The following is a 12,352-nucleotide window of genomic DNA, read 5'->3' as shown; positions in this document are numbered from 1 at the left end:
ACTGGGCCCGTGTGTGATTGGTGAGACTTCAACTCCCAGAATTCCTCAGCTGAGAGGCTTTCAGACAAAATGGGCCCTTTTGTGACTGGGGGGACTTCAACTCCCAGAATTCCTCAGCCGGGAGACTTTCAGACAGGGGTCTTCAAACTGGGCCCTTGTGTGACTGGTGGGACTTCAACTCCCAGAATTCCTCAGCCGAGAGGCTTTCAGACAGAGGTCTTCAAAATGGGCCCTTTTGTGACTGGGGGGACTTCAACTCCCAGAATTCCTCAGCCGGGAGATTTTCAGACAGAGGTCTTCAAAATGGGCCCTTTGATGACTGGTGGGACTTCAACTCCCAGAATTCCTCAGCCGGGAGGCTTTAAGACAGGTTGATGACTGGTGGACTTCAACTCCCAGAATTCCTCAGCCAGGCACGCTGGCGGAGGAATCCTGGGAGTTGAAGTCCACTAGTCCTAAAAGGGCCACGTTCGAAGACCCCTGCGGCAGGAGTGGCCTGTTTTTCTTTCTTTCTTTTTTTTTTTAAATGAGTGAGGTCCCCTCTCCTCCTAGCACTGACGACGTTGCCTAAACGTTCGACAACTGCCGAGGCTCCGCTACGGGCGTCCTCTTTCTTTCGACAACTCCAGAGTCCTTCTCTCTCTTTTTCTAAGGACCCACCCCACTTTGCATCTTAAGAAGACAGAACTCTTGGAATAATTCTTCCAACAGGAATCCTTTATTAAGAAGAAGTGGTTGCAGGCATGCTAGACAGGACTTTGGGTCCAAGTTCTCCAATTCAAGGTTTTAAGGGTTTCCCCAGTAGCCCCACCCAATCAACCCCCTCTTTCAGCGACAGTCTCAGGCATTACACTTCCACCCCCCTTTTCATTATTGCCTGGCTGGATGGAGACTTCAAAGAAACTACATGAAAGGAAAACGGCCCCATTCTTATGGTTAGTTCTTTTGCAATACACACATTCAGTTCCTTAGAAGTATACTGAAGGAAGTGAGGGCCCTAAAGCCCCTTTGTTCTCCCCCTTCTCTCCCTGTTATGGCAGAATCCAGAGAAGGCAGAATTGGGGTTTTCTATATTTGATAACTGGAGATGAAGTATAATTGGATTCTGACATCCGGCCCCCCTTAAAAATAAGAGAGATCCACCTGGAAGAAACCAAAACAGGTATAAAAGTTAGTCAGGATTGTTAGGATACTCTGTGTGAAACTTCTTCAATAGCTTTGGGGCTCTGACATGACGTCCTGTCATTCTGACACTTTCTCTCTCTCTCTCTCTTAAAGAATTCCTGGATTTCTCCTTCCCCCCACCCGCGGATGGAGTCCCGCCCGCCGCTCCCTCTCCTCCCCGAGCAGAACCTGGACCGCGAGGTCAAGCAGAACATGGCCGAGCTCTCCCTCTGGACCGTGGTGGCCGCCATCCAAGCGGTGGAGCGGAAAGTGGACTCCCACGCCAGCCGCCTGCTCAACCTGGAGCGGCGGGTCATGACCAACGAGAAGAAATACGTGGACTGCGAGAACGCCGTGGTGGACTTCGGCAACCAGATGGAGTGCAAGCTGACCGCCCTGGGCACCCTGATCCAGGAGTACGGGCTCCTCCAGCGCCGGCTGGAGAACATGGAGAACCTCCTGAAGAACCAGAACTTCTGGATCCTGAGACTCCCGCCAGGCGCCAAGGGGGAGACGCCCAAGGTCAGAGGAGGGGGAACGCAGGCGGCTGGGTTTTCCTCTCGCGGGGAGCGCTCCCGGGAGAGGCATGGAAGAGAATCTTGAGAGGAGGAGAAAGACTGTGGGGTCCTTGGGGCTCTCTGAGCTGGGTGGTTTCCTTGCAGACGTTTCAGGACCCAACTAGAGAACAGCATCAGTGCTAGAAGGGAGGAGGAAGGAAGGAAGGAAGGAAGGAAGGAAGGAAGGAAGGAAGGAAGGAAGGAAGGAGGGAGGAAGGGAAGGAAGGAAGGAAGGAAGGAAGGAGGAAAAAAAAAGGACTGTGGGGTCCTGGGCGCTCTCTGAACTGGGTGGTTTTTCTTGTAGACGTTTCGTGATCCAGCTGGGGAATGGCATCATTGCTGGAAGGAAGGAAGGAAGGAAGGAAGGAAGGAAGGGAGGGAGGGAGGGAGGGAGGGAGGGAGGGAGGAGGAGGAGGAGGAGGAGGAGAAAAAAAGAATATGGGATCTTTGGCACTCTCTGAGCTGGGCGGTTTTTCTTGCAGACGTTTCGCGATCCAGCTAGGTAACTTCATCAGTGTTAGAAGGGAGTGGGGTTGAAGAGGGGAGGACGAGGAGGAGACGGGGAGGGAGAGAAGGAGAGGACTCTGAGGTCCTTGGTGCTCTCTCGGTGGTGTCCTTGCAGACCTTCCATGACCCAACTAGGTAGCATCATCAGTGCTAGAAGGGAGAGGTGTGCGTGAAGAAGAGGAGGAGGAGGAAGATGGGGTGGTTTTTCTCGCAGACGTTTCGTGACCCAGCTAGGTAACTTCTTCAGTGCTAGAAGGGAGGAAGGAAGGAAAGGAAGGGAAGGGAAAAGAGAGAAATATGGGGTCTTTGTCCCTTTCTGAGCTTGATGATTTTCTTGCAGACGTTTCAGGACCCAGCTAGGTAACTTCATCAGTGCTAGAAGGGAGGGGGGTTTGTGGAGAAGAGGAGGAGGAGGAGGTGTGTGTGATCCTGGAAGCAGACACGATTGATTGCTTTTGTGAGTGCCTGTGATCATCAGAGCAGCTGTGTCATCCCGGAAACAGATGGACCTCTTTTAAGAGAGGACAACCCATCACATCTGCCTTCCAGCTCTGGTGGGTCGGGTGGGTGTAACTGGAACGAGATGGTCCTTCAAACAAAAGCCATGTAGGACTTCAGTGGTGACCAACCGGCACCTTGAACACAGCTCCCTCAAGAGAGGTGACTCGTGTCCAGATCCCTACTGTTCCCATGTATCTCCTCCACCTGCTCTTAGTCCACGGAGCCACCTCGGTTCCCTTGGGCTTTTGTCCAGTCCCACCAGTTGTGTCCGAGACCTTGGCTGGTTGAGCGTTCGCTCCCATCCCATCGTTGATCTTGGATCTTGAGTTGAGCTTGGCGCCACCTGAAATGTGAAGGTCGGCACTAAGTCAATTTAGCGGCACCTGAATGGCTGGTCAACCTCCGTCGGACAAGACGTTCTCCTAGATTTACACCTCCCACCCTCATAGCTGAGATGGAGGACCATCTTATCCCTCCGAACAGTGCTGATTGTGGAGTCCGCGGTGATCTGGCTGGTCACCAGCGGCTCGGTCGAGAAGATCCAAAACCCGTAACTGATGTTCTTCCAGGTGCCCGTGACCTTTGAGGAGAACGCCGTCTACTTCTCGGAGCAGGAGTGGAGCAACCTGGAGGAATGGCAGAAGGAACTCTACAAGAACGTGATGAAGAGCAACTACGAGTCGCTGGTCTCCCTGGGTAAAAAAAAAAAAAAAAAAATCAGCTTTTGCTCCTAGTGGGTTGAAAATGCAAAGCTTGGTTTCTTTGATCAGTGCTGGAGAATTGTCTCCATCGGAGGTCTCCAGCCTTGGCAATTTTAAAAGACTGGTGGACCTCAACCTCAATTCCTCTCTTAATTCCCAGCCGGCATGGAAATTCAGGGAGTTGAGATCCACAAGTTGCCACGGTTGGAGACCCCCGGCCTAGGTGACAGCCTCCCTCCAGATTGGTCCCTAAAAGTTCCTCAGGAGACTTTCTGGAGAACATTGTGGAGACTTGTGGACCTCAGCCTCAATTCCTCTCTTAATTCCCAGCCGGCATGGAAATTCAGGGAGTTGAGATCCACAAGTTGCCATGGTTGGAGACTCCTGGCCTAGGTAATGGCCTCCATCCAGATTGGTCCCTAAAAGTTCCTCAGGAGACCTTCTGGAGAACATTGTGGAGACTTGTGGACCTCAACCTCAATTCCTCTCTTAATTCCCAGCTGGTGTGGAACTTCAGGGAGTTGAGATCCACAAGTTACCATGGTTGGAGACTCCTGGCCTAGGTGACAGCCTCCCTCCAGATTGGTCTCTAAAAGTTCCTCAGGAGACCTTCTGGAGAACATTGTGGAGACTTGTGGACCTCAACCTCAATTCCTCTCTTAATTCCCAGCCGGCGTGGAAATTCAGGGAGTTGAGATCCACAAGTTGCCACGATTGGAGACCCCCTGGCCTAGATGACGGCCTCTCTCCAGATTGGTCCCTAACAAGTTCCTCAGGAGAACATCTGGAGAACATGACAAGACAGCCATGATCCTGTTCCGTCTAGTTCTCCTCTTTGCTTTCAGTTTCCTTTTGAGATAACCATCCTGGCTTGTTCTCGTTTAGACCAAGGGCTGGAGACAGCGAGGGTCAGAACGCTCTTCGACTCTTTAAAGATGTCGAGAAACTCACTAGTCAGGAGGACCTGCTGGGGGGAACGGAGCGTAATGTGAAATTTGACAAGCCAGCGATGCGTTGTCCATCCGAAATCATTTTCACGGCGTTTTTCTACAACGTTGAAATTGAATACAGTTTTGTAAATTGCAATTCTCGACGTATCGACGGATAGATTTCTAGGGTGATGGGAAGCCAAAGACATGCTGGTTCCTCCTTTGTTTGTGTACCTGAACCGTCTTCTCAGTTCCTATCGGATTTTTCCCGTAGGGTTGGATTTTATTTTATTTTTAAACGAAGTGGGATGCTGCCAGCCCCATCTTAGTTTTAAGAACAGCTCTTAAGAACAAAACAGAGTAGTTGGCTGAAGTACAGGTCGTCCTCGACTTAACGACAGCTCATTCAGTGACCGTTGAAACCAGCACTGACTGAACGACCATTTTTCACACTTACGACCTTTCAATCATCCCCACGGTCACGTGATCGAAATTGAAATGCTGGACAACTGACTCCTACCGTGTTTCTCCGAAAACAAGCCCTAGCTTGAGTTTTGGGGGTGGGCCTAATATAAGCCCTGCCCCTCAAAATAAGCCCTAGTTTTGGGGTGGGGCGCACGGCTAAAAATCAAGCTGAGGTGGAGCTGCCCCACGCACCCTGCACCCACTTATTTTGCAGCCAGGCTGCTCCTCGCTAGCCCTCTTCTTCTGCGGCGTACCCCAGGCCTGCCTTTCGTGCCCGTAACTCGGCTCTGCAAGGCCTCTGCAGCCGAGCACTGAGCTATGGATTGAATCCATAACTCGGTTCTCGGCTGCAGAGGCCTTCTGGAAAGGCCTGACTCTGAAATGCAGGCCGGCGCTCCATTCTCAGCTACAGAATGAAGCTCCTCCTTCGGCCGCAGAAGAAATGAGCCAGCTGGGCGGGGGCTGTTGTTGCCGGAGGTAAGTGGAAAAGGAGCCCCCCCCCAAATAAAACCTGGTTCCTCTTTTGGAGGCAACCCCCCCAAAACAATAACACCGGGTCTTTTTGGGGGGGAAACATGGTACTTATGACTGTTGCTGTTAGGAATTCTGTTTATAGTACCACAGAGCAAGCAAAGGGTACTGTCATCATGTGCTTTACTGCTCAACTGTTTTTAACGGTTACAGGAAGCTCAACGTAGAACGAAGCAGCCTAGAGCAGGGGTAGGCAACCCAAAACACTCAACGAGCCACTTGGACCCGTTTCCCACCAAAAACAAAACACCGGGAGCCGCAAAACCCTTTTGATATCTAAAATGAAGATAACACTGCATATATCCTTTTTTACCTTTATTATAAGTGTGTGTGTGTGTGTGCGCGCGCGCGTGTGTGTGTGTATGTATGTATGTGTGTGTGTACACACACACACACACACACACACTAAAAAAAAAGTAAAAATATGACTCTTGGGAATATCCATACTATTAAAACAATGATCACCAAGAGAATGCTTTAAGAGAATAAAATTACATAAACACACAGGTTAAAAAAAGGATATATGCAGTGTTATTTTCATTTTAGATGTCAAAAGGGTCTCTCTCTCTCTCTCTGTCTCCCTCCCTCCCTCCCTCTCTCTTTCTCTCTCTTTCTCCCCTCCCTCCTATCTGCTGCTCACCTGGCAAGCTTCAAGCTATTGTCCAACAAGATCAGGGGTAAGCAACCTCGTCTCTTTCATGACTCATGGACTTCAACTCCCAGAATTCCTGAGTCAGCCTAGCTGGGCTAGCTAGCTCTCTCCTGCCCTTCCTGCTTCCTGCTTCCTGCAGAGACGCAGCAAAGGGAGGAGCTCCGCCCAGTAAGTTTTTCAGCTCCTCAGAGAATACTGTGAGTGCACTCTCTTTTACATATACACACAGACACACACACACACACACAAAAACACAAACACACACACAGAGAGAGAGAGAGAGAGAGAAGCAGGGAAGCGCAATTGCCTCTCTCTGTCTCTATCTCTCTCTGCAAAGGCAGAGGAGGCTGGGAGCCAGAGGGGAAGGCTCAAAGAGCCGCATGCGGCTCTGGAGCTGCAGGTTGCCGACCTGTGGCCTAGAGTATATACAGTGGTGGGATTCAGCCGGTTCGCACCGGTTCGGGAGAACCGGTAGCTAAATTTACCTGAATTCGGAGAACCGGTTGGCTTTTGGAAGTCCAGTCTAAGCCTTGGAGGCCTTCCAGGCCTAGAATGGCCCACCGGAAGTGCATGGATACCACTTCCGGAAGTCCGTTTTAGGCCTCAGAGGCCTGGAGGAGGCCTCCCAGGCCTAGAACAGCCCACCGGAAGTGCATTGATGCTACTTCCGGAAGTCTTCTACGCATCGGAAGCCTGGAGGAGGCCTCCCAGGCCTAGAACGGCCCACCGGAAGTGCATGGATACCACTTCCGGAAGTCCGTTTTAGGCCTCAGAGGCCTGGAGGAGGCCTTCCAGGCCTAGAACAGGCCACCGGAAGTGCATTGATGCTACTTCCGGAAGTCTTCTATGCATCGGAAGCCTGGAAGAGGCCTCCCAAGCCTAGAACAGCCCATTGGAAGTGCATGGATACCACTTCCGGAAGTCCATTTTAGCCTTTGGAGGCCTGGAGGAGGCCTCCCAGGCCTAGAACGGCCCACTGGAAGTGCATGGATACCACTTCCGGAATCCATTTTAGGCCTCAGAGGCCTGGAGGAGGCCTCCCAGGCCTAGAATGGCCCACTGGAAGTGCATGGATACCACTTCCGGAAGTCCGTTTTAGGCCTCAGAGGCCTGGAGGAGGCCTCCCAGGCCTAGAACGGCCCACCGGAAGTGCATGGATACCATTTCCGGAAGTCCGTCTTAGGCATTGGAGGCCCAGGCCTGCATCACATAATAGAACCAGTTGTTCCGATATTTGAATCCCACCACTGAGTATATATCATAGAGCCAAAACTTGCAAACACTGCCACCTACTGGCTGAATACTACTATAGTTGCACAAAAATACATTCTAGCAACGAATTCCGACAGCTGCTGTGTCCCGAGGTCATAAGTCCAGAACGACTTTTCGTTACAAATCAGGCTTGCCTCGCGTTGCGTAACCGACGGTTGCGAAGGGGTGTGCTCTTTTCTCCAACTAGACTATGCCATCGCTAAACCGGATCTCCTGTCCCGGATCGAGCAAGGCGAACGTCCCTGCGCCGAGGAAGAGGAGGCAGCGACGACGGACAGGGTGATATCTTCGGAGCCCAGCCCAGGTAAGGAGGAAGGGGCTAGACTTGGGGGTGGGGTGTCTCCAAACCCGGCAACTTTGTGGACTTCAATTCCCAGAATTCCTCAGCCAGCCTCTCGCCGGGTGCAAAACAGAAGGCAGGATTGTTGAGTTATAGGTAGTCCTCGACTTAACGACTGTTTGAAGTGACGGCAGGCTCGCCAAAGGATGCTTACAACCCGGTTCTGAATAGTCAGATACGCACATTTGCGTTTGGGGCAACCGGTCCCCTGGCCTGGGTTCCCGCAACCCAAATTTACCACGTTTTCACCCCAAAATCGGCATTTACAGGCAGTCCTCGATTTACAGCCGTTCATTTAGCGATGCTTCGTAGTTACGACGGCACTGGGAAAAAGTTTTTCACATAACCGTCACGGCATCGCCAGGTGATCCAGTTCCGGACGCTTGGCAACTGACTCGTATTTATGACGAGTCGCAGGGTCCCCTTTTCTGAACAGCAAAATCAAGGGGGGGGGGAGAAAGCCAGCTTTGCTTAACGACCGTACGGCTAACGTAACCCCCGCAGTGAGGCGCTTCACGAGGGCGGCAAGAAAGGTCGCAAAACGGGGCGCAAAGGTCGCCTGACGGGTTTCTCATTTAGCAACGTCAATTTGGGGTTCGACTGCAGTCGTAAATCAAGGATTACCCATAAAGGAATATCTTTTTAAGCTGGGAATTTCGTCATTGAGTTGAAGGCACAAAGTCTCGCTGGGGCCCGATTCTCCCGTGAAAATCTACCTGTTGTTGTCACCCCACACAGAAATCCTAGTTTTTAGACCCTGTCTCTCCTCCCCACCGGAAGACGGAGGTCACGCGCGCGGGGGTCGAGAAGGGGAACCCAGCGAAGGACGGAGGGTCCCACAGACACCCGGGGTCGGTAAGTGGAAGCTAACCGCGGTTGAATATTTGGCAGATTTTTCGGCGTCGGCAGCCCCAGTGAGGTTTCCGGCCAACAGAATCTTGCCGAATGCAAGCATAAAATCTCTCTTTTTTTTTTTTCGGCTTTCCGTGCGACGAAAATCTGCTGGACAAGTGAGAATGTAAAGAAACGGAATCGGGAGAAAAAAAACCACGTTCCGTTTTAGGGAAACCTTGAACGCGAAACGTAGCGTAAGACAGGCCGTCCTCGGCTTACAACGGTTCATTTAGTGACCGTTCAAAATGGCGACGCGAGTGAAAGAAGTGACAGTTGGTTTTTTTTTTTTTTTTTTTTTTTTTTTTTTACAATGAACGACCGTCGCAGCGTCCTCCCCCGGGTTCATGGGAAAAAAAATTCACGTAGCAATGGTGACAAGAAAATTCGTAAAGTGGAGCAAAACTTACTGCCTTGCCCTAGCAACAGAAATTTCCGGGCTGTAGTGTGGTCATACATTGAGGAGTGCCTGGAGTTGTTTGGAGATAGTCAGATGCCTGATATCATTTCTTTCATCTATCTATCTATCTATCTATCTATCTATCTATCTATCTATCTATCTATCTATCTCTGTCTGTCTATCTATCTATCTATCTATCTATCTATCGCCTGTCTGTCTGTCTATTTCTCTCTATGTCTGTCTGTTTCTCTGTCTCTCTATCTCTATGTCTGTGTGTCTGTCTGTCTATAACCTCTGTCTATCTTCTCTATTTATCTTTATGTCTGTCTGTCTCTGTCTCTCTCTCTATGTCTGTCTGTCTATCTATCTATCATCTATCACCTGTCTCTGTCTATCTGTCTATCACCTGTCTATCTTCTTTGTCTATTTATCTCTATGTGTATTTGTCTGTCTATCTATCTATCTATCTATCTATCTATCTATCTATCTATCTATCACCTGTCTGTCTTCTCTGTCTATTTATCTTTATGAATCTATCTATCTATCTAATCTATATAAATATCTCTCATCTTTATCACTCACTCACTGTCTATCTATCAAATCTATATAAATATCTATCTCATCTTTATCTATCACTGTCTATCTTCTCTATTTATCTCTATGTCTATTTGTCTATTTGTCTATCAATCACCTGTCTGTCTGTCTTCTCTGTCTATTTATCTCTATGAATCTATCTATCTATCTATCTATCTATCTATCTATCTATCTATCTATCTAATCTAATCTATATAAATATCTCATCTTTATTACTCACTCACTGTCTATCTATCAAATCTATCTATCAAATCTATCTATCTATCTATCTATCTATCTATCTATCTATCTATCTATCTATCTATCTATCTATCTATCTAATCTCTCCCATCTGTAAGGCCCCTCCCCAGCTGGTCCCTCAGGAAAGCAAGACTCTCGATTCCTCCCTCTCCTACACAACGGCAGAACACCTTGGCGGACCACGCAGTCCCCGGCCCGCCCACCGCGAACGTCCCTTCTTTCTTTTCTTTGCTTGAACAGACGATGGAGTCGCCCAGACGTCCTTCGGCTCCCAACGCAAGCGAGATCTGGAGGGGAACGCGGAGGGCCCGGACCTCTCGGAGAAAAGCGAGCTGCACCTCCCGCCGAGCATGGGTGAGTAACTCGCTGGACGGACCACCTTGCGTTGCAGTCTCCGAGATGCGAGGACAAATCCCGCCCGCCTTTCCGTTGGCATCCCTGTATTTTTTTTTTTTTTTTTACTTGTCTTGCTGGACTTGAATCCTGAGCGGTTCCCAGGTTTCTAAACCGAGACCCATTTTGGGGGGGGGGTCATTTGAACCCAGAAAAGCCTCCTGGATACAGGCAGTCCTCGACTGAACAGCCGTTCGTTTAGTGACCAGCGTTTCCACAGCCTTGGAAAAAAAGTGACTTGTTTTCCAGACTTGGAAACCGTCGCAGCATCTCCGCGGTAAAAAGGTCGAAATTCAGATGCTTGGCAGATGGTTCCTGTTTATGACGGTCTCAGCGTCCCGCGGTCGCACCTGGTCCTCTTTTTGCGACCACCTGACCAGCGGGAAGCCGGATTCACTTAGCGACCGTGGTTCCCACCTTAGCGGCTGCAGGGATGCACTGGACCATGGTGGCAAATGGCGCCCAGCCCACGTAACCACTGTCTCGCTTGGCAACGGAAACATTAGGCTCAGTTGTGGTCGTAAGTCGAGGACTACCTGTATTCCACTCCAGCTTCTGTGTGTGTGTGGGGGGGGCTGTGTTTACACACATGCACACACACACCTATACACACATCCCTGAGAAGACTGTCCACTCTGGAGGGTGCTTTGAGGCTTGCGGTGGTTTTTCCTTTTCCTGGCCTGCAGACTTTTTTTTTTTTTAGGTGTCACCGTGCACTTCATTCTTTCAGGTTACCCGTCCGTTTACTGCTGATAGCAGCCTCTGGGGCTTGTGTAGAGGGCAGTTGTTCTTTCCTGCTGCTTTGTAGGCCCAGCCTCCCTCAGTGAGTTCCCCCCACCCTGATCCACATCTTCCCTTTGCGTTCCCTTGATTGGCATCTGTCTATCACTCTGTCGCGGCATCCTCTCCGTCGCGTGATCAAGATTCAAGCGGGTATTTATGACGGTTGCAGCATCCCGGCGTGTGTGTGTGTGTGTGTGTGTGTGTGTATTCGCCATTTTGCCACCTGGCTTCTGACAACCGAGCGGGGGAAGCTAGATTCGCTGAATGACCACATGATTTGCTTAACAACGGTGACCCCGAAAGGTCATACAATCATTAACAACGGAACAATCCTCTTAGCTGCAGAAATTCTGCTCCCAATCGGAGTCGTAAGTTGAGGACTACCTGCGCAGGCTAAAACATTCTGGAGGGGGGGGGAGGGGGTTCTGTGTCTCGCCTCCGTTTTGCAACGATCCCGTCTGGGAAGCCAGCCCATCCCGATGTTTAGAACCTGTCTCCAGAGGTGTCTACGGAGATTTTTCCATCCACCAGATCCCAGGTTTCCCAAAGGTGCTTTTTCAAAAGACAACTGGACAATTTTCATGGCTTTTCCCCTTAAAAACGTCTCGCTTCTCCTCCGAGAAAAAGCAGCTGCTTGGAAGAGAAGCGAAATGTTTTCACGGGGGATAAAAAAAAAAAATCAAGAAAACTCCAGTTAGCTTTTGAAAAAGCACCTTTGGGATGTCTCCAGAGGTGTGGCCATCTCCCTAACCCAGGGGTCCCCAACCTCTGGGCCACGACCCATTACCAGGCCGTGGCCTGTTTGGAACTGGGCCGCACAAGTGACGGGCAAGCGCACACCGGAAGCTCTCTTTTGTGAGCAGTGCCCGTTAGCACTGGGCGCGCAGCCCCTTTTGCAAAAGTTGCTCCCTTCGTTCGAGTGGTGGCGGTTAGCCCTCACGCGCACTTGTCCTTTTGCAAGAGTGGCGGCCGCTTGTGCTCCAGCGTCAAGCTCCCTTCGTTCGAGTGATGGCCGTTAGCCCTCGCGCGCATAGCTCATTTTGTGAGAGTGGCGGCTGCTTGTGCTCATGCGCGAAGCTCCCTTCGTTTGAGCGGTGGTTAATCCACGCACGCACAGCTCTCTTTCCATGAGTGGCGGCTGCTTGTGCTCATGCGCCAAGCTCCCTTCGTTTGAGCGGTGGTTAGCCCTCGCGCGCACAGCTCCTTTTGTGACAGTGGCAGCCACTTGTGCTCATGCGTGAAGTTCCCTTCATTCAAGTGGTGGCCGTTAGCCCTCGCGCGCACAGCTCCTTTTGTGAGAGTGGCGGCCCCTTATACTCATGCGCGAAGCTCCCTTCGTTTGAGCAGTGGCTGTTAGCCCTCGCACGCACAGCTCCTTTTGTGAGAGTGGCAGCTCCTTGTGCTCACATGCAAAGCTTCCTTAATTCAAGCG

The 12,352-nt window shown here is 50.7% G+C and overlaps 1 protein-coding gene across 4 annotated transcripts in view; it reads left to right on the top strand.

Moving 5' to 3' along the window:
* LOC120320121 (zinc finger protein 777-like) overlaps window positions 1-12,352 on the top strand; it is a 29,774-nt gene that overhangs the window by 7,643 nt on the left and 9,779 nt on the right. For all 4 annotated transcript variants that reach the window (XM_039369586.1, XM_039369584.1, XM_039369585.1 and 1 more), the window contains 5 exons: window positions 1,279-1,686; window positions 3,299-3,425; window positions 7,467-7,583; window positions 8,358-8,474; window positions 9,985-10,098. In XM_039369586.1, coding sequence (XP_039225520.1) covers window positions 1,312-1,686; window positions 3,299-3,425; window positions 7,467-7,583; window positions 8,358-8,474; window positions 9,985-10,098 — 850 coding nt within the window. In that variant the 5' untranslated portion in view covers window positions 1,279-1,311. The remainder of the gene's footprint in view (window positions 1-1,278; window positions 1,687-3,298; window positions 3,426-7,466; window positions 7,584-8,357; window positions 8,475-9,984; window positions 10,099-12,352) is intronic.

The sequence above is a fragment of the Crotalus tigris genome, unplaced genomic scaffold (genome assembly GCF_016545835.1).
Source record: "Crotalus tigris isolate CLP2741 ecotype Arizona unplaced genomic scaffold, ASM1654583v1 scf7180000021169.355214, whole genome shotgun sequence".
In the NCBI taxonomy this organism is placed as follows: Eukaryota; Metazoa; Chordata; class Lepidosauria; order Squamata; family Viperidae; genus Crotalus; species Crotalus tigris.
Note: the sequence above shows the minus strand (reverse complement) of the source record. Positions and strands in the feature narration are given on the sequence as shown.